Below are 26,060 nucleotides of genomic sequence, written 5' to 3' on the forward strand. Positions count from 1 at the left end.
CGGTGGCTATCGGAGTCGGAATCATGTATTCTCTCATGGTCAATTTCCGGGCCAACAAATCATGCTTATTTTAACGATTTTACCCTTATCTTTGTTACTAGAACCTTCGATTCCCAAATTATTACAACATTTGGGGTGAATAAACACAACAAATTTGGATAGCCTATTAATCTCAATTTTTTTTTTTTTGTAGATCTCTTATTTCAACAAACAATTTATGATATACTTATATAAACTTCACTTGGGAATTTGTTTTATCATTGATGAAGCTTAAAATTAAATCATATTAATCAACTAAGTCAATCCATTCCAAACACCAAGTTCACAATTTTTCTTAGTAATTTACATTTATGTTATCCAAAAATATTACAACAATCATATTGTGATATTTTTTGTGTTTTTGTTTGCTTTCTTGTCTATTGCACATGTTTTTGCTTAAGGCATTTACCCTCCCAACCCTTTTAAGTCATTTCTGGAATCTGATTCTTAGGACATGAATATATATATATATATATATATATATATATATATATATATTTGAAGAATTTAAGAAATTTGCATATTGAAGAAATTAATATATATATATATATATATATATATATATATATATATTCATAGGTATTTTACTCATAGTGACAGGTAATTAAGAAATTTGCATATTGAAGAACAAAAATAGAAAGGAAAAGGACAAAAAATAAAACAATAGTAACAAATATAGTCTTTCTTCTGAAAGAAAGATGAAATCTAAATATTAATTCCAAAGGGAACATTTTGTTCATTACAGGCAGTGCTGTGTTCCCTGCAAACAGTACACAACTTCATTTCAAACATGCAATGCATATCACAAGAAACTGAAAATAGTAGACACCCTACAAGAACTGCTGCCATGGTTGCTCGCATCGTTGTTTCTCATCATTTCTCTGCTTTCAGTCGTGTGGAATGCTCGCGATCCTATCAACAATCTGCTTCATGGTTTTCCGTACTGGGAAAATGAAACCTGCTTGGAAGTAGTGATGAATTGGGTGTTATCTTCAATCAATCTGTTCCAACTAAAGATGAGGGGTTTTGTTCTCCTGCACGTCTGAAGTATCAGCAGCAAGTTCTTCCAAAGAGGCTCTTGACGAGCACCGGGACAATGTGCCTGATCCAATTGTGTTCGTCTCATCTGTCTCATCAACAGTTGATTCCAATGAGCAAGTTGATGTAGTAGTAGTTCCAAGTCGTGAAAGAACAGGGTCACGTTTAGATTTCTCTTTGACTCTTCTGCACCAACTATGAAGCGACTCCCTCACGCTCTCAGCTATCAGAGATTTTTTAAATTTGGACCCCATCTACATTTTGTTACAGGAACAAAAGTTAAGACAATGACATTAGGATATTACAAACAATAGATAAATGGCTTCCTAGCAAGCACAAATTTTTTTGTGTGGGTGCCCATAATAGTACAGAGCCTCTTTGACATATGTAGGAAAAATAAAAGGAACCTAACCAAGCTGCAAGCGTAGTTAATGCACATCAATTATTTTGGAGCATTAACTCTGTGCTAAACAAGTACGATCATAGCTACAGAGAGGAATCGACAAGTTACAGACATCCATTTTGAAGAATGGTGATTCAGACTATTGACCAATAGATAGCTAAACCAATGCGACTCCAAGGGCCTGATGAAAAATTGATGGACTCTGGTTGTCGCAAACAAACCGGTGGGCATATGTTTTCCAAGTGAGGAGAACCTTTAATTCTTTCCTTGTGACTTATTGTGGTCTTCTTGAGGCCTCTTCTCGCCAGTGCTTATGTGCGCAAGCATGTTGTTGATCAACTTTGTAGAATTTTAAATGGTTTACAATTTACATAAGAGCCTTTGTGATGTATATAGACCGCATTATAGGGTTCCTCTGGATACTCATTCTACAATGTTTTACATTATTATAAGCCTCATTAAATTAAACAAATGCCTGATATAGTATTAGGGAGGTTTTGATATAATGTAGATTCCTTATCAGCTTGATGACTTAGTGTATGCACTAGTCACAGCACTTGCTCCCCAAGTTTCAGATTCAACCAACAAGTACTGAAGCAAACTGACAATTATGGAATTGCTCAATGAAATTTATTGGAAAAATAGAAGCACCATAAGTGAAATACGGAGGATAAGGTTCACTTCTTTTTTCTCTGAATAGGAAACCTGGACTTATATTGATTAGATGAAACTTGTAGAATATCTCACACACAAAGAAGCTTGAAATAGCATTAAATTGCACTGGTCTAAAATTTTCCAGAAAAGCATATTTTTTATTACATTCTTGCAATTTCCAAGGGGTGCTACTATCAAACACATGCAAATAGAGACTATTATATTCATATACGAAAACATGACTATCTGACCCAGAAGTGTGTATTAAAATGCTAAAGAATGTCATGCTGATTAAAGGAAGAAGAAACAGTTTAATTTGAAGTTTAACCTAACCTGAGAAATTATCACATTCAGGGGTAACGTGCTGTAGCTGCACCAAAACTGAACTAGTAGCCTGCAACATATAAGAAACCAACTCAAGTCTATGAATGACATTTTCTTAAGTGTAGTGTATGAAAATTGCATCAAAATAAATACATGAGATTCAACCTAGACGACTTGAAAGATGCCAGATGCATTCATCTTATTCTAATGGAACACAACATACATACACTTCTTTTTTGTATCTGTAAAGCCACTGATGATTCCCTGTAAAATAATCAAATTGCATCACATAATTGGTAATCATGTTCCACGCTGATGATCACTGCACTATCTTCTTTGTCTTCTGGGTGATGACACTCAGCTCTTTCATTGTACTCGGTCCTAAACTCCTAATTCGTAATCACCCTCCTGAACTATCAACCCAAGCCTACAAATCCGTTAGCTACAATTTGTGTTCCTAAGATTTTAATTATTTAACTCTCCACATGTTTTGTGTAATCTCAAGTCTCTCTACCTCTCGTGGCACCCCAAGTCAGAACTACCTCGATTGGAAAATTTCAAAGTCCAAACTAATTAAATTATTCTAAAGTAACAATGATCTAGACTCTAGAGGATGATAAATTAGCTACACCTTCAAAATAACGGATTTGATTACAAAATAGACCAACATATATCAATAACATGAGCATAACAGGGCATTAGATCAACTGCTAAAAGTCATAGATCTGCAAAATCTATCATTTAAAATTAGAAGCATGTAACACGACTATAGACAAACTTACCCGGAAACCAAGCGAGTGGCAACCATAAAATGATTCTTCATGAAACATGATTGAGAACTTAAATCCCACTGTAAAAAGAGATTATATGTTAAAAATACAATAAAAGAAAAGACATTTAATGTAAAATCAAGAGAGTTTCATGTGTACATTCAACTTATCAGTATAATAAATAAAGTGTTCTCTCTGCACAAATAATTGCTTTCAACAAGTATTTGCAAACACAAAGAACCTACTCATGAGCAAAATTGCTTTAATAAGAGAAATACAGAACCAAGCAGATAGCTTAGCAACAAATTATTCAAGAATGTCTGGAGAAGACCAAATACATTTTTAAGCAAGAGTGCAGAAGAAATATAGTGAATGCCATCTTACCAAGGACCAAATGAATGTTGCCATCTCAAAAGCATTCTGAATGTATAAAAGGAATGTCAGAACACAATAGCAACAAACTATTATGTAATGACAGGTATAGAACTATTATGCAGTAATTTTATCATCATCACCTGAAAGGAAATAAATTGTATCAACCACAATAAGATTTCTGGTTTTCCAAACCAAAACAGATCATCACGTGGCTTTAGTTGTGTCCCAACACATGGATCTGTTGCCCCAACAACTTCTAGAGCTAACTGAGCAATGACATGTTCAAGCTTGGTCCCCACCAGCATGACCAACTTTTTTGTACGTTCATGGAAAATATAAAAAATATGCTTTTGAGGAGAGTAGCCCATATTTTGGAAGAAAAGGTGATGGAAAAGCTTACAATGGCAGGGACAAAGGATAACCAGAAGTATATATTAAGCCCTGCAAAGATGAAGAAGGATAAGATGATTGGATGAAGAAAAGAACTGGCCATGAATCAATTACAGAAAAGAAACAATAGTGAAAGAAAGATGACTTGCCATGAATGTTCACAAATATACACATTATTGCATACACCCAAAGTGGCCAGCTGCAACATCAATGAAGGAAGCATATTGAAACAGCAAATCATTATAAATTTAATCTTGTTAAAATTGGAGGAAAATGCTACTGCTATTCATAGGAACACCAAGCATGACTGGGATCAAAATGTCAAAAGAAGGAATTGGGGAAGCAAGATTCATCAAAATTATATATGAAAGTTAAAATATGATTCCAGATGATACAGTAGGCAAGTAAGAATATCAAAAGAATAATTAAAGATATTTGGTTAGTAAACTGCAAGAAAATAAAGGACTGTAGCTTTAAAGCAGTATATGGCCTACTTATATGAGTGATTAGTAAGTATTAAGTCTGTACTTCCAGTACCAGATATTTATGACAACCCTTGGTTATGGTTCTTCTCTTACGAGATACTATTGTTGGTGAATACAGACTTCTTACAGGTGAGGCTAGAAAAGAACTAGATATACTTGTATCAAAAGATCCAAAGAGTTCATATAATGTACTGAACGAACCAAATACTTCATGGCACTTATTTTAAGAGGCATAATTTTTCTCTTTGTAACTGAAAGATCAAATGAACCCATTATAGTCTACACTCAAACATCTACATTCACTAAATATAGCTGAATAGCTGACCTAGCAATTAATCTGTCCATATAACTAAGAACTATGTTAAGAAACCTAGAATTAAATTATAAATTTAATTCTCTCACTTTACACAATTCCACCCAAAGTGCCCCTATAAATGAACTCTTAAATCTAGTATTTTTAACAGTATATGAATAGAAGAAACATATCAAAATATATTCAGAAAACAAGCATTACAAGTCTAAGTACTGCTAGGACTTAACGTGTCCATGCATCTCAACACTTGTAAGATGGCACATGGAAAAAGCATCACTAAATGATTATGTCCAAAAATAATTAAAGTTTCACCCTTGATCAAATTGCTTATTTTGTGTACCTGATGCCAACACTTCCATGAAACTCATCTTCCATGCTCCGCACCATATATTTGTGAAAATTATAAGAAAGTGGCAATTTGTGATTCTGAAATGAAAGCATAATTCAAGTACACCAACAAAACAACTTAAACACCTAATGCCGCTGCATGACAATCTAAACCTTACGGCCATGGGATGGCTAAGAGTAATTGCCTAGAGAAAGAAAATGTTAATGTAACAATTATGTAAGAAAGCTTCATGAGAAGGGTGTAAAAATCAGGTAGCATTAGAAGCAATTTGAACTGAGATACTCACAGTGATGAAACCTAAACGCAATGCCATATAATCTGACTTGGCTATAGATCCCTTGAATTGGCGGAAGAAACAGAGCTACATAGAGTTTGAGAGCCAATGTCAGAAATCAGAAGCATATTGATACTGATTGATGGCAAGATCATCACTGATATTTTGTCATCTTACCAGATGAATGATTGAATAGTTGCTTAAAAAAAATAGAAAAAGATCATCCCTGGTGCCTAACTGATTAATTGAACAGCATTCAAGATTATTGCTAAGTTTATGAGCAAATAAAATAGTACATATATTCCAATGTCATTCCTAGCAGAATGGAAAAGCTGCTCTGGACATCAAAGGTACTAGTCATGGAATCAACCTTTTTGCTTGCTGGGGTAAGGTTATGTACAGTGACTCCCTGCATTGCAGAGTCTTGTTTACTTGGTCAGCTTTTTTTTTTCTTTCTTTCTCTCTTTTTAGAAGGAACAAGATACAGAAGTAAATTTGATCACTTCAGTAACTGTCACTTGAGAAGCTTTTACCATTTTTCACTCATCTACAAAATCCAAATATGTACATTAAATTTTAGTGAGAAAAATAAAATATGAATGAGTCATAGATGCTGCTTGAGAAAAGCATTCATAATTCAACTTTCAAGACTTCGTTTCCCATAAAATCATATTCTAATATTCTTAAAATTAAAAGGTTGTAGAAGCTTAACCAGCAAAGTTTCAATTTAAGTCTAATTACTTTTTGAGTATATCTTTTGGAAGAGTTAGGAGACACTCAATAAGCATAAAGTAATATTTTGTGAACCTCGCCACAAATATTTTATTATTTCGTCATCGAAACTGCCATAACTTTCCAAAATAAAATTAAGCATGGAAAATAATAGCACATCAAAAATATCCTAACAAATAAAACATCACACCTTAATAACATATTCTTGCAGGATTATAATTTTTATCACGGATATCTATAGAGTCTATACTAGGAATTAACATGACCTCAAGTCAATAGTATCTCAAAACCAAATCACAAAATTCATTATTTAAAAGGAGAGGAAATAATTAAATATTTGATAATTAATCAACACAAGATACCTATAACAAAAGAAAGATTTTCCAAGTTTTTCATTTGTCAAATTCACATTGTCTTTGTTACAACTTCACAGAGGTTCATTTGAGAACATCAAGTAGTAAATTTTTAAAACAAATTGTTCCTATGTATCACAAAACCGTAGGATAAAGCCCGAACTACACATCTTATCTAAATCTCACCATCCAAATAAGAATCTTGTTCTTGCTCCATGGATGAGATGCATGATGAAAAACAAAGGTAGACTGTCTCTTCATCATCCGATTCCTCCTTGCTTCAACAAAAACAAACAACGTCAAGTCATCCGGCTAAACAATCACAGAACTCCAATCAAATGAAAGAAGCATGACAGTGCAATAGCAGAAAGCAATGCTATAAACAAAATTCTTCCAAAAGTCTTCTTAGAGCAAGGAATTTCACATGCTAAAATGTCGTTCCATAATTCTATTGGCTACAACATCATTCTTTCCAAAGATGCTCTTTTAGAAATCATTTTCACCAAGCTTCTCATTGCAGAATTTCCCATAACCGAAACATTTGTAGACTAACTTGAGAGATGTGTGTGTGTGTGTGTATTTTAAGGGAAAGCAGTTATAAATGAAGGTTAATCAAGTTAGCTTTCTGAGCCAATAGAAATAAATCAGCATCTAATTTCCAAGTCAATGCAAAATCCAATCAAGTCTCTCTAAGAAAGAACTTTAGACGGATTCAACCCACCAAATTGCCTTTAGTAGCTTGTTGTCGTTCCATCAGCTGATACTAACAATTCTATTAAAATAAGCAATGAGTTGACATTCACCCAACCAAAGCACCTCTATTCACAAGCCATTCTGGAATATTCCGATGGCTCATGTAACGTGTACTTGTCGATTAAGAAGAATTCCTGAACAAAGATATGGGATATGCTTGGCTCTCCCATCATGATTTTACCTTGCAAGTCCTCACTGGACATTGGATATGCTTGGCTCTCCCATTTCCTCCAGCTGTAAATCTTCGTGGCAATCAAGAAAACAATTTGATGACCAACACAGAAAACCAGCCTCCATATGCCCAAAGGCTACTCAAACCATGTTACCTTAGTCATGGACAGAACGACAGTGACGAAGCTGTACGCCACATGTGTGATCCCAAGAATGAACAGGAAGCGGTGGAGCTGCTCCAATCCTTCGAACGGGACGAAGGGTTCATAGCCCTGAACACGAAGATCCATCAACCAAATTCTCAGCAGCCGAGCAAATTCGATAAGGGAGTCGCCCACCTCTGGACAATGATTCGCAGACAATCCAAGCAGCTCCTTCGCAGTCTCCACAGCCGCCGAACGATTCGAAGCCGACATCGGCCCCGAGTCCCCGCCGGCGAACAGATCCTCGAAGTCGCTCTCGGAGCAGACGTAGAAGCGGCTGCTAAAGAGCGAAGAAGGGACGCAGATCTCGGAGATCCACCTCGCCGTCTGGCTCAGCATCAACGAGATGAGACCCAGCAACATGAGCTCTTTACGTGTCAAAGAAAAACCACCACCGCCACCACCGAGAAAACACCATCAAGATCCGCCGTTTCTTGCAGAAGCAAAAGAAGGGAGCCGAAATGGATCAAGCGAGTCGTCACCTTCGCGAATCTTCTCGAGGGCGGCGAGCATGGCCTTGCGCTTGGTCTTCTTCAGCCACTGCCGCGTTCAAGAACTCGGAAGGAGTGGGTTTGGGGATGAAAGGAGACATTTTTATCTTCTTTTCTCTTCTTGGCGAGTGGAGAGAGAGAGAGAGAGAGAGAAGCTTTACCTTTCCGAAGCGGTAGATGGAACGCTCGACGAGGAAGCAGACGGCGACCATCGCGGTGGTAACGGTGGCGACGGACCACGTCGGCGTCTCCGCAAGAGACCTCCCTTCGCCCATGTTTCCTCCTCCTCCTTCCTCCGGCGCTTTGCTCGCACAGTATCGGCGAGCAAGAGGGACGAGGGAGCAGGTGAGATGAGAGTAGTGTGTGCGCCATAATTTGAGGGCGGGCGTGAGATGCGAGGAGGAACGAGGGTTTCTTTTCCCCTCCCTTTCTTTACTGCGCGCGGAAGGAGAAGCGAAGCCGCCGACGTCCACATGATCGCCGGGTAGACGCAAAAAAGGCGGGCCCCGTGGCACGTTCTCAGACTGACACGGCAGAGAAGAAGTCTTCGGGGATGTTTCATCGGGGTAGCGGACGCGAGCTACGTTTTTAAAGGCCTTCAATGGAGGGAACCGTCGTGGGATGGGAGAAACGTTGGTCCCTGTCTCCGACATGACAGGCGAGCCCCGTCCGAATCATGAAGCGTGAAGTGTCAAGTTCGCAGGGACAAGGTGGGGAAGGACATCTCGTGATGGCACGTGGCGTCGTGCAGCCTCATTTCTCTTCGCTGTTGCTTATTATTGTTTCTTTTTCTATCATTTGTAAAAATTATTATTATATATATTATATATATAATATAATAATTGGTCCAATTGACTGCCAATTGGGTCCGGTGAGAAGTCAAAATTGGACGAGCTTAATAACCGTTTCAGTACCCAAAAATGGGTAAACGAAGTGAAGTGCATTACATACGTCAATCACTGAGTCATTGGTAATCGCAACGACAAGTCAAATCAATCGATCAACATATTTATGATTCTGGATTCTGAGATCTCACGGGCCTAAATAGGTGGGATATTTGGGCCGGATGGACCAATTCGGCCCACATTCCTTTCGTCAGTGAGTTTGTACGGTCGTGATAGAAGCCCTCCCTCGACATCACCCCGCGCTAGTTTTGAAGGGAAAAGGCAAAAAGGAGTGCGAAACCAGTCTCCCTCTCTCTCTCTACGCCAAACAGAAGCCCTTCCCTCACCTTCGCCCTGGAACGATCGAGGCCCCTCGTTCACTCTTTCGAATTTCTGGAGATATCAGGTAATGACTCTTGTTTCCCTCACATTTTTTTGAGTTTTTTTTTTCTTTTGGGTTCAGGTTAGGATTGGTGAAGTTGCGATTGTTAGGGCGTTCGCCGTGTTTTTTGTCGATTGGACTGTTTTTTCGGGTAGATTTGGGTCGGATTTGATCCGAGGGCTCTGTAGATGATTTATGGAAGGCACTTTCGTCAGCAAACGGCTATGATGTAGAAATTTCTGATTTTCTTTTGGTTGAATGGAACGGTAGAACTAGAAATTTGGTCGGGGAAAAGAAAGGGCATCAGTTTTGAGTGAGAACCGGGAATCACTGTTGATTCTAGCGTGTACACGTTGAGGATTGGGGTTTGCTTCTTGAAATTTGGTTGGGGAAAAGAAAGGGCATCAGTTTTGAGTGAGAACCGGGAATCACTGTTGATTCTAGCGTGTACACGTTGAGGATTGTGGTTTGCTTCTTGTTGTTAAGATCACCAAGTTGAGTAGTTCATCGTGTTTTAGGGGGAATCGACTTTTTGGGGGTTTGCTTCTTGTTGTCTCCCGTCTCTTCTAATTCCTTCTCCCCTCTCCTTCTCCCGCGTCTCCTCTTTCTCTCCTGTTCTCTCCTCCCATCCCAAACTGTGGATGCCTGTCTCCAGGGAACTTCGGTATTTGCTGTCACAGCACTGCTCGGACAGCAAGCTTTAAATATTTGTTGGATGATGCACCAAATGAAAAGATGACATGGATGCTATAACTATATATGTTGGTCTTCTGTATAGCACTATAGCTTTTGATGTTAATAATACATCGGCCTATTAATGCTGTTACAGTTTTTGATCTTTTAGTATATGTTGGTTGTGCAGTTAAGCAGATTTTAAAGTAAATATTGCAAGTGTAAATCATCCACTGGTATTTGGAGAGAAAAAAAAAAGTGTACAAGTACCTAGTTAGATGTATCCATCATCTTTGAAATTCTCCAAACAATTTATCGTCAACCTGATTCCTCAACCTCAAGTGCTTATCTTGTTCAGCACACTTTATGCATTCACAAATTCTTGATAGATTAGCACTGGACAGTGATTGAAAATGAGGAACTGAAGTGCTTAATAATGTCTTGCATGTATGTGTAGTTTTGTGTTTGCCTTGACTTTTTTGCAGTAAGCGTTGCTTCTAATGCCAAAGAGTTATTGTATGCCTTTTTCCGGTCATGAAATAGGAAGTGTGCATTTGGGCAAGGTCACAACTCAAAAATTACAATATCTCTGAAACAAAGATAGTAAAAGCAAAGTTTTATCACAATACAAATAACAATAGGAAGTATGCATATATGTTACCAAGGTTGCTTCTTCTGCTAAAATATGAGATGTTGTAGTATTTTGGGTTACTCTGCTCGGTGCACGGCAAGTTCCATTGAACTACTGTGTTATTGTTTCAATGTACAGCTATAGCTAGTCACTGCAATATTCCATCGAGGAAAAGTGACTGCTAGTGCAAGTTTCTGGGATGAACATTCTTCATGTTGCAGCTTTTGCATGCAATAATCAAGACATTGTTGTTTAAGTTCTATTCAAATGTCAACCCAAAGTGATACATCATGTATAATTTATGTTTGGTTTGGAAGACTTCCAAATGGCGGTTTCGGGTATTTATAATTTAATAAAATGATAAACATAAAAAAAGAGCTTGTTATTATCCCAGGATGTTGTTTGTCTTCTGCCTATGTAATTGAATGTTTAACGTTTCACTTCTGCTCTGCAGATTTTACTATGAGGTAATCATAATAACAAAGGCAAGCTGATGTAGGATGAGAGTGGCAGAATATTTTTTTGATAATAGATGAACATAACAGGGAGGAATAGAAGATAGTAACTGAAAGATAATAGGAAAACAAATGGGTAATTACTAGACTCGCTCAGGCTCAAGGCGAACATTCCTAGGATGAAGGCCTCGCACCACCCACAAACAAGGTGGGAAAGAACTCAATTCATCTTTTTTCATTGATCCATTACATGTTCTAGCCCGTTTTATAGGCTCAAGTACAAAGATTAAAAGGAAATTACAGAAATAAGAAAAATTACAATCACATCAAATCAAATATACAATCTATTCTTTCCTTCGAAGAAGATAATATTCTTGAGGGACAACCTTCCATTCTTGATGATATTATTGATTGATAGACTTTCATCTTTGTAGAAATGAATATTTAAGATCTCCAATTAAGATTTGCAATCTTCAATCAATAATGAATTTGATTTCTTCTACTTTTCCTGTATTTATTTCCTTTTTCTTTTCCTTGCATAGATGTTGCCATATGACAATTTATGACAAATGCAAAATATCTCAAAACTAATAAAATTTATTCAAATAACATATAAACCAAATTGCTCCTGCATCACATGCTAACTGATGACTCTTCAACTTCAAGGCATGTCTACTGATAAATAAAATTCTGCTTGATATATTTATTCTAGTTCTTTTCATGTCTACATAATTTGCTTTTGCTTGGTCTTCTACCTAATAAAATTTCAGGCCCTTAGATGCATAACAGAACTAAGTTGAAGTCTGCTAATGAAGACAAATCTCCTAAGGTCAACTGGTGCAATCATGCATCTGCTTTTGAGGATTTTTCCTGTCAAGACAAATTTTTGAGCTCAGGTTTTTTGTTCTCTTTACCGACACAAAAACCTCAAACCCAGAAAAATGTTGATCAGATGTTGTGTACAAGGTATGACTGTTCTAAAAGATTTTGCTGCTTTTCTGTTTGACTTGTCTGCAGAACATATATCTTTTTGCTCAATATCTTAAAGATGCTTGAAAAGACATCATATATGAATGTGTGATGGCAATAACAGATTTTTCAGAAGGTGCCTTTAACCAATGATTTCAGGGTCGAAAAGTCAGAAAAAGGTAAAATAAAAAGAAAATATCCTTTCAATGGCTCATACTAGATTGCTTTCATACTGAAGCAAATAGACTTCTCAGGCTGTCTCTGTAGATCATATTTTGCCTGTCAGAAACAAAAAGATACTGCTATGTATTGAAATTGATGGAAAATTGGATCCTTTCAGGCTCCATGAATCACTTTGATTGCACTGAAAATCTACTCTAGTAAGTGCTAAAAACATGTACTAGTAGTTGTAGGCCAGGTTCTTTCAGTCTATTTAATCGTCTTCTTTCATTTTTCTCGAACTTCTATTAAATTGTTATGATAAAAATCAGAGATAAAAAAATCTATGTAGGCATAGTTTGCTAGATCATTTTATGTGCTTTCTGTTAGCAACACGAAACATGTACTCATTCTGACTGGATTTTTATTCTTAAATATGAACTATCAGGTCTATTGCTTGTGAAGTTCATGGAAGCGAGAGGCTACAATTGTTACAAGTTGAGAAGGTATGCTTGAGTATGATGATTAGAGAGGTTTCTTCTTCTGAGTATGAATAATCAGTTTGAATTGTTGAAGTTGAACCGATTCTTCTGCTTTACACTTAAAATTTGTTACCATTTGAGCTTAAACTAGGACAAAGGATAGATGAATAAATGGTAGTGGTTTGTCCTAGAATTAGCTTGTATGTTCTTTCTTTTATGTTATTCTGATATGTTGGTCAGTTTTCTTATGCTGGAAAGTGTGGCAACTGGATGTACTATTCTTTTGATCTGTGAATTGAATCATTTGTCAGGCCTGGAAAGCTCTTTCGAGCATGCAACTGGCTTGCAGGAATTACTTGATACCTGGTTTAACTGCTCCAGTACAGAACCATAACAAAGATCATCTTCGAGCTCCATTTACTGACTCATCCAACACTGTTAAGAATGTGGATACTTCCCAAGTATTTAAAGGTCCATTCCATGAAAATATGCCTTCTCATGTCAATTACAGTTCACATTCTAGATCATACCCTCAATATGATTCACCACATTATGCAACAGACTCATTGCTAAAAAGTACTTACGATAAGAACAATAATGTAGCTTCAGAAATGGCACAAGAAACTGGAGCACAAATGCAGAGCTCTGCCACTCATCGGGTTATTGATGACCATGAGCTTGTGTGTACTGCTGCTGATAATCTTGCTGATGACAAGTTTTTAGATGCTCTTGATGATGATGAAATATTGGAGGTAGGATTTATGATTGTTGTTGTTCAGGCGGTTCTTGCCTAAAATCAATTTACATATGGTTGTTGGCATGAAACTTACATTTCATTAGATTATGTAACACAGAGTATTGATGTTGACCAAATAGTTATGGAACACTATCAAGTAACTGCCACACCAGAAGGATTTATGTCTAAACAAACACCTTTTACCCCAGTTTCCAGTAGAAGTTGTACGGTAATCCCTGATGAAAACATGTTGCCACCAGAACTACATGAATCATGTATTCATGGCTCCAAGGTATGCTTTTCAATGTTATTTATTTATTTATTTTGCTAGCAATCACCACATTCTTCATGGTATAGCCAAACGTGCAGCTAGCTCTGTGTCCAGAAGCTGCAATTCATCTGCAAGAGATGAAGGATCAGCTCATTGCTGTATCAAATGAACTTCTTGATAATGCTACTGAGCTCAGTCCTCAGGACTGTGAAAATCTTCGTCAAAAGCGGTTTGTCCTTGTATGAGTGTTGTTCTATCACTTTGTTATGTGAGAAGTCTTTTCTCACAAGTCAATAAATTTTTATGTCAGGTTATATCTGAATAAGAAGATCCAGCTGCTTGAGAAGTACCTTTGCAGTCTAAATCAAGATGAAGAAAGACAGAGATCACATTCTATGGCATCATCAACTACTGCAAGGGGTTTTGGACCTGAGAACCCCACAAACAAATATATGATAGATCCTATTAGGTTTAACACCCAGGTTCATCTAAGAAATGAAACAGGGAACTGTATGATGTGGAGCTCACCTGCCCCATCCCACTATACAGATAGGTTTGATGCTGCACCCTTGGAAAGAGAAGTGTTTGCTCCAAAGCTTCAGAACATTAATTACGTTGAAGGATCTGGAGATATAAAGTGGAAAAGTTTAGATTTTCCATGGACCAAGAAACTCGAGGTGATTTCTGTTGCCTGATATGGCCTTTCATCTTCATTTCTTTTTGGTTAATAGTAATTTATTACTTCTTTCCAGGCCAACAACAGAAAAGTTTTTGGAAATCACTCATTTCGTCCTAATCAAAGAGAGGTGATTAATGCAACAATGAGTGGATGTGATGTCTTTGTTTTAATGCCAACTGGTGGTGGGAAGAGCCTGACGTACCAGGTACACGTTCCATTGAGGACTTTATCTACTTCATTTTGAAGGTGGTGTTTCCCCTGTTTAGCATATTCAAACATTCAGTTCATTTTTTTTAACCTTCATCTTTGTGGCAATGATCATTTAAGCAAGCAATACACATTTGCAGTTTTACTGTTTACAGTCCCTTATGTCTTGAACCATCAAACACATAAATGAGTATTATTTTGGCAATTTTATTAGAGGTACTGGATAGTTGAATTTTAGAGACATCCTAAATGTCATTTCCGAAAGAAACATTCTAAATGTCATTTTCCAAAAGAAAGGCAAAACGTCTTTATAGAAGCTCATATATAGCATAGAGAGCAAGAACACTATCAGCTGTTTTGAATATTACTTACAGAAGTTTTCTTGCAGCTTCCTGCTCTCATCAGCCCTGGAATAACATTAGTAGTTTCACCGCTTGTCTCACTCATCCAAGATCAGATTATGCATTTGTTGCAGGTTCTATAAACAATTTGGATTTTTTTTTCTTCTCAAGGAAATACCATAGGGTATCAACTGAGTTGTTCCACATTTCCATTTTGATCAGGCAAACATTCCCGCTACTTATCTTAGTGCCAGTATGGAATGGGTTGAACAACAGGAGATTTTTCGAGAATTGATGTCTGGTTCTTGCAGATACAAGCTGCTGTATGTCACTCCAGAAAAAATTGCTAAGTGAGTCTTTTCTGCGCATGACTAGGATTATCATACAAATATCATATGTTATAATATTATTCAACTGTTGCATGGTCTTTAGTTCAGGTAAGACTACCAATGGCATTTCTACTTGAATGCTTTTATGTCCAGCATCATGGCATCCAACTAAGAAAATTACAAATGATAAGAAGAAATTTGACTTGTGATTTTGTCCTCAATGGAGTTCAAAGGTGGAAAAAATTTCATTCAGCTGACCACAAATATTTGGGACGTTACATCTTGTTGAATGAATGACGAAAATACAGTTGTTCTTGAAGTCATTTGACATCCAAGACTTGTTCTTGAATTTTCATCCCAACAAAAGGCCTGAGGTGAAGCTGGTACTAACCTGTAAGGGCCTGAAAATCAAGATAATGAAAAGACATTCTGATCAAACAAATAAATTCTAGGAGATGCAAATATACAAGTTTGTTTCCAACACGTCAAGCTGCATGTGGACCGTGGATTCAAAGCTCATATGTGATTTGACAATGCAGAATCGAATTGATGTAGCATGAATGTCAATTATTCTTATATTAGGTCTAATCTGAAGCCAGGTCTATTAACATGTATTTTTTTCATTCTTTTAGCATTTTAAAGTTTATTCTGTATGGACAATAGTTTGGAGTGTTTTGAGTTATTTTTCATGTAATCTTTCTTTAACAAAGTTCAGAGGAGGTGCCTATGAATTGCATTTAAGTTAATAGCATGTCCTGTTGTTTTGATACATTTTATTCTTCCTGTTTTTCTTTGTTCTTTCTGCTTTTTTGTCTACCCATGTTCTACCTGCTATCAATGGGGCTTTCCCCCGCGTGCAATATGGTTGTCTTTTGATGCTACAAGGTTTTCTTAAGTTGCATAGATTAAATAGCCTACTAATACTGAAGCTATTTCATCAAGTTCTGTGTTTGTCGAAAACAAAATTTTGCTTATTTGGGTAAGATGCTTTATCTTTAGAAAATCACATGGTAGATGTGAGATATAGTTAGGAGGTGTAAAACTGTAAATAATCCTAGGATTCAATTTGAAACTAATTGACTTGTACTTGCCAGTTCTCTTGGTTAGATAATTTTATGATATGAAATATGTTTAATCTCAGGAGTGATGTTTTATTGAGACACCTGGATTCTCTACATTCTCGGGGTTCACTTGCTAGAATTGTTATTGATGAAGCTCATTGTATAAGCCAGTGGGGGCATGATTTTAGGCCCGATTATCAGGTTGTGCAAAGAATCCTTATTTCAACATCTTTTTAACTCGTTCACTTGGTTTAGTCTGATTTCATTGTTCATTTGCCAGGGTCTTGGAATTTTGAAGCAGAAGTTTCCAAAAGTCCCAGTGCTAGCTTTGACTGCTACAGCAACTGTCAGTGTAAAGGAAGATGTTGTACAAGCTCTTGGGCTTGTGAACTGCATTGTTTTTCGACAGAGTTTCAATCGTCCAAACTTGTGGTCAGTGCCACTGAACTACATATCAATTGTGACTTTGATTTGGCTCATCTGTTTCATTTTGCAGGTACTGTGTAATACCCAAGACAAAGAAGTGTTTGGAGGACATTGACAAATTCATCAAAGAAAATCATTTTGATGATTGTGGCATCATCTACTGTCTCTCAAGAATGGACTGTGAAAAAGTGGCTGAAAAGCTACAGGTTTTTCTTTTGAATTATATGCTATGACATTCTAGAAATTTTGTCATGGGAAAACCAAATCTTCTCTGATTTGTTGACACTTTTGTTCTTTTTTCTATTGTTTGACTACTTTGTGTATTCACACCAACTTCTTTTGTCAAAAATCAAATCACATATATGCAATTTTATTGCTTTTATTTGGGTCCCAATGCTTCTTGAATACCATTGTCTTGGACTTTGTTTTTCTTTTAAAATCCACAAACCAGTTATTCTCCAGCAATGAAACTTTGGAGTTTGGATCACATCTTCTAAATGCAAGTTGCATTTTCAGTCTAATCCTTGTAATATACTTTTCTAATGGGATTTGAGTAGATGTCGGTATCAAAACATTTAAATTGCTATCAGGAAATGGGATATGGTTGTGTACCATATATATCCAACCAGATAGCAAGGAATAGAACTTGTGGGTCTCTTAGAATAATGTCAAGAGATGGAAAAAAATGCTAGTACACATAATGATGTTTAAGGTTATGTGAAAGAAGTTGTCTAAGTTTTGGGCATAGAAGTTCATGCATTTTGTCAGAAAATATGTATGCTATTAATGATGCATTAACCATATAGAGGATGAATTTTATTAAGAGGAGCCTATTTATGAGAACATTCAGTCTCTAGTGGATGCTGCGTGACTAATGTACTAAGCATTGGTCTTCCGTGAATGCCACTATGTTCAAATTTATCCTGGATTTTGCTGAAGACATGAATTTTAAATGTATATTAACTTTTCATTACAAATTTTATTTTCTAAATTCAATCTTATCGGTCCTCATCCTTGTGCACATGTCTGTTTGCAAGTTTTGAAATTACTGCTTTATTGATCAGTGTCAACTTTCACCAATATCTGCACTTGCACAAACTAATACATATGCTTGTAGAATGCAGAAAAATATAAGCATCTCGTGTTTGACATCAACTAGAACAAGCTTATGTCCCAAATATTTGGTTTGGGTTACATGGATGTTCTCCTGTCATTGAGGCCTTTGTAATCTAGAAAATATTTGTCTGACTTAATCCCCTGTATAGTTAATTGATTCATTAATATTAAATTACAACAATAATGCTAAATTGGTGAAACTTCAAAAGCCTCCTTGAATTTTTATAAAATTATAATGGGAAATATTTACCGCTATGATTATGGTTCTCTGTTAACCCTTCTTTGCCGTTAAATGACCCCAAAGTTTGAAAAGATGGAACATTTTTCCTTTATTTTAAAAAAAATTATAAAATTTTATGCTTTCTAAACAAGTTATGAGTTTATACTTGTTTTACCATTTGATTGTGCTTAGTGAACCCTGCCTATCATACAATTTCTTCTGAATATAATTGTTTTTGAACAAGCTTGTCTGTGATGAACTATTTCGTGGTAAACTCAGCAATCTTGTGATAATCTAATCAACCATCTACTATTTTAGAATTTCTGGCAAGTGGCAACTAGATGTTTATCATGTCAGAATGCTGACATTTCCTGATCCAGAAATTTAGGAAGAAGTCTATTTAGTCTTTGTTGAAGTTGCATCAATCTTTCATCATCTGTGATTTGAATATCTTTTTAGTTTCCCCTATTGATATTTTTGGATATTTTAAACATTCTCGTCTTTTTGTGGAGGGAGTACATATTGCATCCATTGGATGTAGTTTTTTCCTTTGTTATTCTTTAATGAGAGGGCCTTGTTAAGAATGTTACTTGGTAGTGCTAATAATTTTGGATATGCTTGTTTTCTGTCTGTCACCATTATGCTAAGAAATTTTTAGTTTCTCATTTAACATTTTCCAGGAATTTGGACATAAAGCAGCATTTTACCATGGGACCATGGACCCTCTTCAAAGATCATATGTGCAGAAGCAGTGGAGTAAAGATGAGATCAACATAATTTGTGCCACTGTGGCATTTGGAATGGGTATTTCTCACTTATATGTATCTGAATTTTGTCTGTAAATAAATTATTGCATTTATTGAAATATATTAATGATACATGAAAATTTTAGGTATCAACAAACCTGACGTTCGTTTTGTTATTCATCATTCTCTTCCAAAATCTATTGAAGGTTATCATCAGGTAACTCCTAATATGCCTCTGTTGAGCCAGAGCAGGTTAGGCTTTGACTGCAAAACATTTTTTTTCTTTTTGACTTTTTAGGAATGTGGACGTGCTGGTAGAGATGGTTTACGATCATCTTGTGTACTGTACTACAACTATAGTGATTATGTAAGTCAATATATGGATGTTTTTCAGCGTACCTCTTTATAACTGTAGGTATTGAGTAACATGAACCCCTTTTCTTTTTATCTTGGGAACAGATTCGTGTCAAGCACATGCTTACCCAAGGCATGATTGAGCAAAGTCCCTTGGCATCTGTATCAAGACGCAATTCGTTTGTCAGCAATGATAGAGTGTTTGAAACAAATATTGAGAACCTTTCACGCATGGTACATCAACTAAGTTGATGCTTTTCATTTTCAGCAATGGTTAGCACATATGTAGAATCTGATAATTTTACTTCTATTGCAGGTTAGCTATTGTGAGAATGAAACAGATTGCAGACGTTTACTACAACTGATTCATTTTGGTGAAAAGTTCAATCCAGACAACTGTAAAAGAACCTGTGATAATTGTTCAAAACTGTTGACTTGGGTTGAGAAGGATGTGACTGATATAGCAAAGCAAATGGTTAGTGTTGATCAATTTCTATGTCATAGTATAATGGCTTCATCTGGCAACTGACACATTTTACTTGCATTATATTTGTTCGTAGGTTGAATTAGTAATATCAACTGGAAAGCAGTATTCAACATCTCATGTTCTGGAAGTATACAGGGGTTCCCTGAGCCAAAATGTACACAAATTCGTGTGTGAAATCCTTCCTCTCTGATGGTAGTAAACTGGGCTTGAGCACTTATGTACTTTTTGCTGCAGGTTAAGAAACATAGACATGACAATTTGGGCCTTCATGGAGCTGGAAAGCATCTGCCAAAAGGTGAAGCATCAAGAGTTATTCGTCATTTAGTTGTTGAAGATATACTTGTGGAAGATGTCAGGAAAAGTGATATTTATGGATCCATTTCTTCTGTTTTAAAGGTATATATATATATCAGAGATATCTTTACCTTCTACTCTGCAAGTGTTTTTTTCTTTGTGATTCTATTAACATGGCTTCCATTTGTTCCATGTGGTGTGCTCTCAGTTCGATCTGAAATTGAATATCAATATCTATGCGAGACTGATTTTGATTCTGCAGGTAAACGAGTCTAAGGTGCAAAAACTTCTCTCTGGAAAACAAAGGATCATATTGAGGTTTCCACCTTTTCCTTGCTCTCTTCAACTAGTCTTGTTTCTTTTTCTTGTTCTTAGACAACTATGACTGGAGGATTCGCCTAAAGAATTTGCAGGAGCCTTCCGTATGATAAACAATTGTTGACTACACTTTTTTCTCTGCTCTAGGAACTTTAGTTGCTAAGTCCTCGGGGAGTTACAACAGGTGGACCATAATGATTTCATACTCAGTTATGGTATTACCTTGATATGGTATGGTTCTTTGGCTTTCCAGACTAAACTACTAGATCAACTAGGTAATGAGGGTATGACACGGAATACTCAATGAAACTACTAGATCAACAGGTGGACCACCACATGAAATGAAGACATTTTATCGGATCTATTCTCAAGGAGGAATATTTGGTTCATTTAAGACTGAGATATAAGTCTAACTTCTATCTGCCTCTGATGATGATTTCTTCAGATGTATTAGCAGAACTAGTTTAGCATGTTGAATCTTAGAGGGCTCTAGGTTGGACTGGATGTTGAACCATGGAATGCTTAATAAAAACTTGTTATGAAAAATATTCTTGTTGAAGGGTGGCAACTGACACATCATAAATACAATTGATTGATATGTAAATGTAGTATGACAATTGGAACTTATCATAGATGTACCATGTCATCTATGACGTAGCTATTAAAAATCCTGTGTGGTCCTGACCGATTGCCATTGAAGGCCCTTGTGATTTTGATCACTGGATGGTAGGTTTTTTACAATGCCAGGTGCAAGCAACTGATTGAGCAGGCAGAAAGGCTCATTTTTAATTTACTTAATCGACAATGTTAAATGTAGAACAGGATACTGTTTCTGAGACACTAGGAAATATATATCACTGGTGTAGAGTCATACAGTGTCGAGATTTCTGCAATGTGGAGGGCATACTGTCAGAAGTCATCTTCTTTGATTTCCCTGCTTCTTAGTTATTAGATCAAGTAGCTTTCTAGTTCAAGATTTATATTTCATAAGTTTTCCCTCTAATCTACTATACATGGGAGATCATGTGAGTTTTGTGATATTGCCTTCGAAGCTATATATTCCCTATGTCACTCACCTATGCAAGTTGGCTTGTATTTATTCGTGGTAATAATTTCTCATAATCCGCATAATACTATGATGTTTTGAGGTAGAGTTTGTATGCATGCCTATGTTAGTGTTCATTGTGTTCTTTATCCTATTACTGGCCGTCTGATTCCAGGTTAACCAAACTTTTTAAAATAATGACAAGGTAGAGGTTGTCTTTTGCTATGATTACAATCTGCAATTGCTGGTGCTATAATATTCAAAATACTATATCAGAATTTCAGATTAATGTTGAAATTTGATAACGTTGATGTCATAAACTTTTGCTGTTATGCAGGTTTCCTGCTCCTGCAAAGGCATCTAAAATGAACAAACCTGAAGGGACACCAGCAAAGGGTTCATTGCCAATGAACACAATGACATTTGACATGGGCGCTCAATCAACAAATGAAATCGACCTGGTAAAATTCATATCCACTGTCTTAATGTGCCTATCATATAGCACCTCCTGGAGAACTATGTTCAAATATTATTCTATCTAATTGCAGAATCTTTCTGTCAAACTTTATGCTGCTTTACGTATGCTGCGAACAGCTCTTGTAAAAGAAGCTGGTGAGGGGGTCATGACATATCACATATTTGGGTAAGCTCTGTTTTTCAAATTCTTCATCACATATGCACAAATTAATGCACTTACCTTTAATTCCTTTCATGCTGATGCTTGATGAATTCCCATTCCTACATCAGAAATGCCACATTGCAGCAGATTAGCAAGAGAATACCAAGAACCAAAGAAGAACTTCTCGAGATCACTGGCATTGGAAAGTAAGAATTTGTTACATCTACACCATTAATCAAGTGCTAAATATGTTGACTAATTTGAGTGCTTAATCTAGGGCAAAGGTCCATAAGTACGGGGATCGTGTGTTGGAAACTATAGAAACTACAATCAGAGAGTACCGTAAAACGAGTAGGAATAGCAGCAGTAGCAGCAATGATAATGCTGATGGAACAAAGAAGCGGAGGGGCTCAGCAGGCAGCGAACCAGGTGCTAATGATGATGACTTTGCCGAAAGCACCGTGCAGTCAAAAAAACGAGTAGCAAAACTAGTAAACAGCCAAAATGGTCCAGCAGACACCACAAGCATGTCAGCTTATAATGGTCGGTGTATAGATATCGATCTTGATGGTTATGAGATGGAGAGTGAGGATTCAGTTCCTCCTACGAGGCAGGGACCCCCTGGTCGAGTTCTGCCTCAATGGTTAACTCCAGCAAACCAAATCAACAGCCGCATAGGTGGCCTTTTTAAGGAATATGCATTCAAGAAATAGTTGGATAAGCGTGATGGTTGCCCTTTCTGGTTCCTCCTGGTGATTTGCTTCCAGTCTACAAGGTCATCCATTCTGTACATCACATCCACTTTGCCGGCTGCTAACTTCAATTCTGCTGCTGGAAAATGTCTTTTGGGTGCAAGGTCGATTTTGATGTCTGGTTAAAAGTCTAGTTAGGGTGGGTGGGAGGTGCAAAGAGTTTGGAGGAAACGTGACCAAATTTTTGAAGCCATGTTAATAGTTATGCAAGGCACAAGTAGTGATGTATACTTAGCTGCGCGATGCAAGTGCAATTTTGATATACTTTTTTGAGAATTTGTAGGGCAATTGCGTTATTGTAAATTCCTGTCTACTACACCAAGCCAAGGTTCAGATTGTCTTTATGGAATGGGAGGGTGCCCAAATTTCTGGTTTTCTGGCCAAAAATCTCTTGATACTTCAGATGATTGAATTGGTGCCATTTTGGTTTCCCTTCGGATGATTGAACAGTCTATTTATGTTTCAGATATATCAATAATTTCTTAGATGACTTGTAGTCACATACAAGAGGCAAATTTAAATGCACTGTTGTGTTGTTGATAATGACTGACACCCACTTTATTTGGTGAATGTGCTGTAGCAGTCGAAATGATAACCGAAGCAGACAGAAGAATCATGACTCGACGATCGCCAACACAAACGAAACATGATGACGCCGTGGTTGCTCAGTAATGCATGACGTAGACGTCGTATTCGACGATGGCGTTCCCGGTGCTCATGTCGAGCCTGTGGGTGCGGGCGACGGCGTAACCGCGGGCGAAGCGGAACAGCCCGCTGCCGCCCACCACCGGCATCTCCCGCACGGCGTGGAACGGCGCGTTGCGGCCGAGGACGGTGAGCACGCTGCCGTCGTACTTGCCGCCCACGAACACCAGGTTCATGGCCTGGAGGAAGCCCGTCTCCTGGAGCCCGGCGGCCGCGTACAGCCCCTGCGCCCGCCCGACCGGCCTCGACGTGGGCTCCGGCCCCTCCGTGAGCAGGTCGTCCATGACCGTGACCACCCCGAATAAGGTCGGCGGCTGCGCATTCGGTGGCCTCGCCACAGCCACCGCCGTCACGTTGCTTCCACTGACGACGTCGTGGAAGTAGAAGTGGAGGTGGCTCACCTTCTCCTTCAGCTTAGCGTGTACTCCTTTGGAGAAGCTGGTGGTCTCAATGCGGCCACAGGAGGAGGGGAGGAGGAAGGACGAGAGGAGGACGACGAGAACCAGGAATGCCTTGCCCACAGCGTCCGCCATTTTGGTACCATGCCATGCTTGTATCGCATCCATACATATAACAGAGCAAAGCAAAGCAAAGCGATCTCCCCCACGCCACCATGGAGTGGCTGCAGAAAGTGAAACGGCTCATGGAAGCATCATCATACCGCACAAATATTAAAGCGATTCAATCAAATCCCTGGCCATAAAAATAAATAATAAAAAAACCAAAAAAAGGCTTCTATTTCTGCATTTAACTTTACTTTGACTTGAAGAGTTCGACAACATCGTAGTAAGATAATAAATACTTTGCTTCATAATGCGTGTCGGTCATCAAGATTCTTTCCTCCTCCCAATCTAGCTTGGATTGGACGCCAAGTAGCGTGACACAATCCTACTCTCCTTTCTTCCTTGGGGTACAACACATGATCTCCATCATTCTTTTGAGATCTTTAAAGCAGCTTGAGTATACCGTGCAGAATGTGCCCCTCGTATGGCAGGAAACATGACAGATTACAAAACATGAGCTCAACGATGGAGTGTTGTATCGCTTACACTCCATCGTTCATCCTCCTCCTTTCCAAAGCATCTACGAGCATCCTTTCCGCTGCATGTGGCACTGCATCTTCCACTAGAGATCCGTGCAGATCACCATCAATTGTACTAAAGCTACAATCCCATCACCTTCTTTTCTATCTTCCATCTCTTTCCTGTCCTCAGTGCCGCCATCGCTTCCTCATTCACTTTGATCCACAGTAGCACTGCAGAGGCATCATCGCTCATGGCGTTGCTTCTGTACACACTCAGTAGAATCTTGTAACAGGCAATGTCCGGTGGAATTCCCAGCCTCACCATCTTTCCCAAGAGAGTGTTGCATTCCCACACCCTCCCTGCCCTTCCCAATCCACCGATGAGCATCGAGAATGTGACCACGTCCGGCGAGACCCCCTTCTCCATCATGCGACGGAAAGCCAAGATGCCATCTTGGACCATCTGACGGTGAGGGATGGCCGAAATGAGGGCATTGTAGGTACCGGCATCGGTGGCCGCCGCCCCGCCGCCCTTGCGCTCCATCTCCGCCACTACCCCCTCTGCCCTGCCCCACTGACCGGCCTTCGCACAACCGTGCACGAGCGTGTTCCATATCACCACGTCCGGCTCCCGCCCGTTTCGCTTCATCTGGTCCACCACCTCGAAAGCGGCATCCACCGCGTCGCTGCCGCCGGCGCGGCAGATGTCGCGGATCAACGATCCGTAGAAGAACACATCGGGGACGGACCCTCTCGTCGCCAGCAGATCCAGAAACTCGATCGCCGACCAGACGGCGCCGCGGTCGCAGTGGGCTCTGACGAGACCGGAGTAGTGCCGGGACTTCAGTGGAAACCCTAGATTAGCGCCGGAGAGGAGGAGAGACCCGGCGATATCGATGTCATCAGAGCGGAGGAGATCTTGGATGAGGGCGGAGAAGAGCCGGTCGCTCAGCGGCGAGGGGCAGGAGCGGAGGAGCGCGTCAGGGGGTCGTCCAGCAGCGGAGTACGCGCGGAGGAGGGGGAGGACCAGGGCGGGACCGGGGCGGAGGCCGTCGCGGGGCATGCGGGCGAGTAGGAGCTCCACGGCGCGAAACCGGCGGCGGAGGGCGAGGGCGTATGTCAGGGCCTGGTAAGTGGGGAGGTCGTGGCGGAAGCCAGGCTGTCGGGCAGCGGCCGAATAGACGGAGAGGATCTGCCGAGGGGTGGCACCTGCGGCCTTGACGGCGCGGAGGACGGCGGCGTTGGACAGGAAATGTGAGGGCTTGTCGGCGGCGCCCGGAGAGCGCGGGTTCCGGCGGGACGAGGTAGGGAGCCACGGGAGATCGATACGCGAGGCGGAGGCGGTGGGCGGGGGTCGGCGAAGGAGTTCGAACGATCGCATGGTGAGCGCTTGGAGACGGACCGCCGTTTGACTTGGACTGGCCGGCCCTCTAAATACTGCATAATGGGCCTTTATACGGCCCTCATTGGCCTAATTAGTAGACCCAACAATTTGATTTGGCTCACGGAAACTAGAAACCATATATATATATATATATATAATAACATATTTTAGTGATGTATCGCCTATAATAACGCC

At 38.9% G+C, this 26,060-nt stretch overlaps 4 protein-coding genes across 8 annotated transcripts; 1 reads left to right on the top strand and 3 right to left on the bottom strand.

Moving 5' to 3' along the window:
- Positions 1 to 705: 705 nt before the first annotated feature.
- On the bottom strand, positions 706 to 8,657 carry LOC135615017 (MLO-like protein 4). 3 transcript variants are annotated; one of them, XM_065112974.1, is made up of 15 exons: positions 8,279 to 8,648; positions 8,109 to 8,166; positions 7,762 to 7,994; positions 7,579 to 7,695; positions 7,434 to 7,494; positions 6,686 to 6,777; positions 5,427 to 5,501; positions 5,132 to 5,217; positions 4,143 to 4,192; positions 4,004 to 4,044; positions 3,744 to 3,914; positions 3,613 to 3,648; positions 3,241 to 3,308; positions 2,468 to 2,528; positions 706 to 1,331 (listed from the first exon to the last, which is right to left on the bottom strand). In XM_065112974.1, the coding sequence occupies exons 1-15, from the start codon at positions 8,390 to 8,392 to the stop codon at positions 1,050 to 1,052; spliced, it is 1,545 nt and encodes a 514-aa protein (XP_064969046.1). In that variant the 5' UTR covers positions 8,393 to 8,648; the 3' UTR covers positions 706 to 1,049. The 3 variants fall into 3 exon arrangements, with proteins under 3 accessions (XP_064969046.1, XP_064969047.1, XP_064969048.1); XM_065112975.1 differs by lacking the exons at positions 706 to 1,331; positions 2,468 to 2,528 and having other exon boundaries at positions 3,237 to 3,308; positions 8,279 to 8,654; XM_065112976.1 differs by lacking the exons at positions 706 to 1,331; positions 2,468 to 2,528; positions 3,241 to 3,308; positions 3,744 to 3,914 and having other exon boundaries at positions 3,613 to 3,743; positions 8,279 to 8,657.
- A 612-nt stretch (positions 8,658 to 9,269) lies between these two features.
- LOC103988081 (ATP-dependent DNA helicase Q-like 4A) lies at positions 9,270 to 23,101 on the top strand. 3 transcript variants are annotated; one of them, XM_018828173.2, is made up of 26 exons: positions 9,270 to 9,407; positions 11,912 to 12,107; positions 12,718 to 12,775; positions 13,063 to 13,222; positions 13,355 to 13,503; positions 13,606 to 13,779; positions 13,857 to 13,987; positions 14,069 to 14,435; positions 14,511 to 14,642; positions 15,033 to 15,119; positions 15,208 to 15,335; positions 16,456 to 16,576; positions 16,656 to 16,807; positions 16,872 to 17,007; positions 18,818 to 18,941; positions 19,030 to 19,100; positions 19,182 to 19,250; positions 19,343 to 19,471; positions 19,554 to 19,712; positions 19,798 to 19,878; positions 19,959 to 20,120; positions 20,281 to 20,336; positions 21,719 to 21,842; positions 21,930 to 22,024; positions 22,129 to 22,206; positions 22,278 to 23,101. In XM_018828173.2, the coding sequence occupies exons 2-26, from the start codon at positions 11,920 to 11,922 to the stop codon at positions 22,711 to 22,713; spliced, it is 3,567 nt and encodes a 1,188-aa protein (XP_018683718.2). In that variant the 5' UTR covers positions 9,270 to 9,407; positions 11,912 to 11,919; the 3' UTR covers positions 22,714 to 23,101. The 3 variants fall into 3 exon arrangements, with proteins under 3 accessions (XP_018683718.2, XP_064969050.1, XP_064969049.1); XM_065112978.1 differs by having other exon boundaries at positions 13,361 to 13,503; XM_065112977.1 differs by having other exon boundaries at positions 9,280 to 9,407; positions 11,920 to 12,107.
- Positions 23,102 to 23,194: 93 nt separating this feature from the next.
- LOC135615018 (dirigent protein 22-like) lies at positions 23,195 to 24,028 on the bottom strand. The gene has a single exon (XM_065112979.1). The coding sequence runs from the start codon at positions 24,021 to 24,023 to the stop codon at positions 23,418 to 23,420; it is 606 nt and encodes a 201-aa protein (XP_064969051.1). The 5' UTR covers positions 24,024 to 24,028; the 3' UTR covers positions 23,195 to 23,417.
- A 592-nt stretch (positions 24,029 to 24,620) lies between these two features.
- Positions 24,621 to 25,862, bottom strand: LOC135613873 (pentatricopeptide repeat-containing protein At5g39710-like). The gene has a single exon (XM_065110886.1). It carries the CDS (start codon positions 25,860 to 25,862, stop codon positions 24,621 to 24,623), a length of 1,242 nt encoding a protein of 413 aa, XP_064966958.1.
- Between the last annotated feature and the right edge of the window lie 198 nt (positions 25,863 to 26,060).

Source organism: Musa acuminata, chromosome BXJ2-6 (genome assembly GCF_036884655.1).
Source record: "Musa acuminata AAA Group cultivar baxijiao chromosome BXJ2-6, Cavendish_Baxijiao_AAA, whole genome shotgun sequence".
Classification (NCBI taxonomy): Eukaryota; Viridiplantae; Streptophyta; class Magnoliopsida; order Zingiberales; family Musaceae; genus Musa; species Musa acuminata.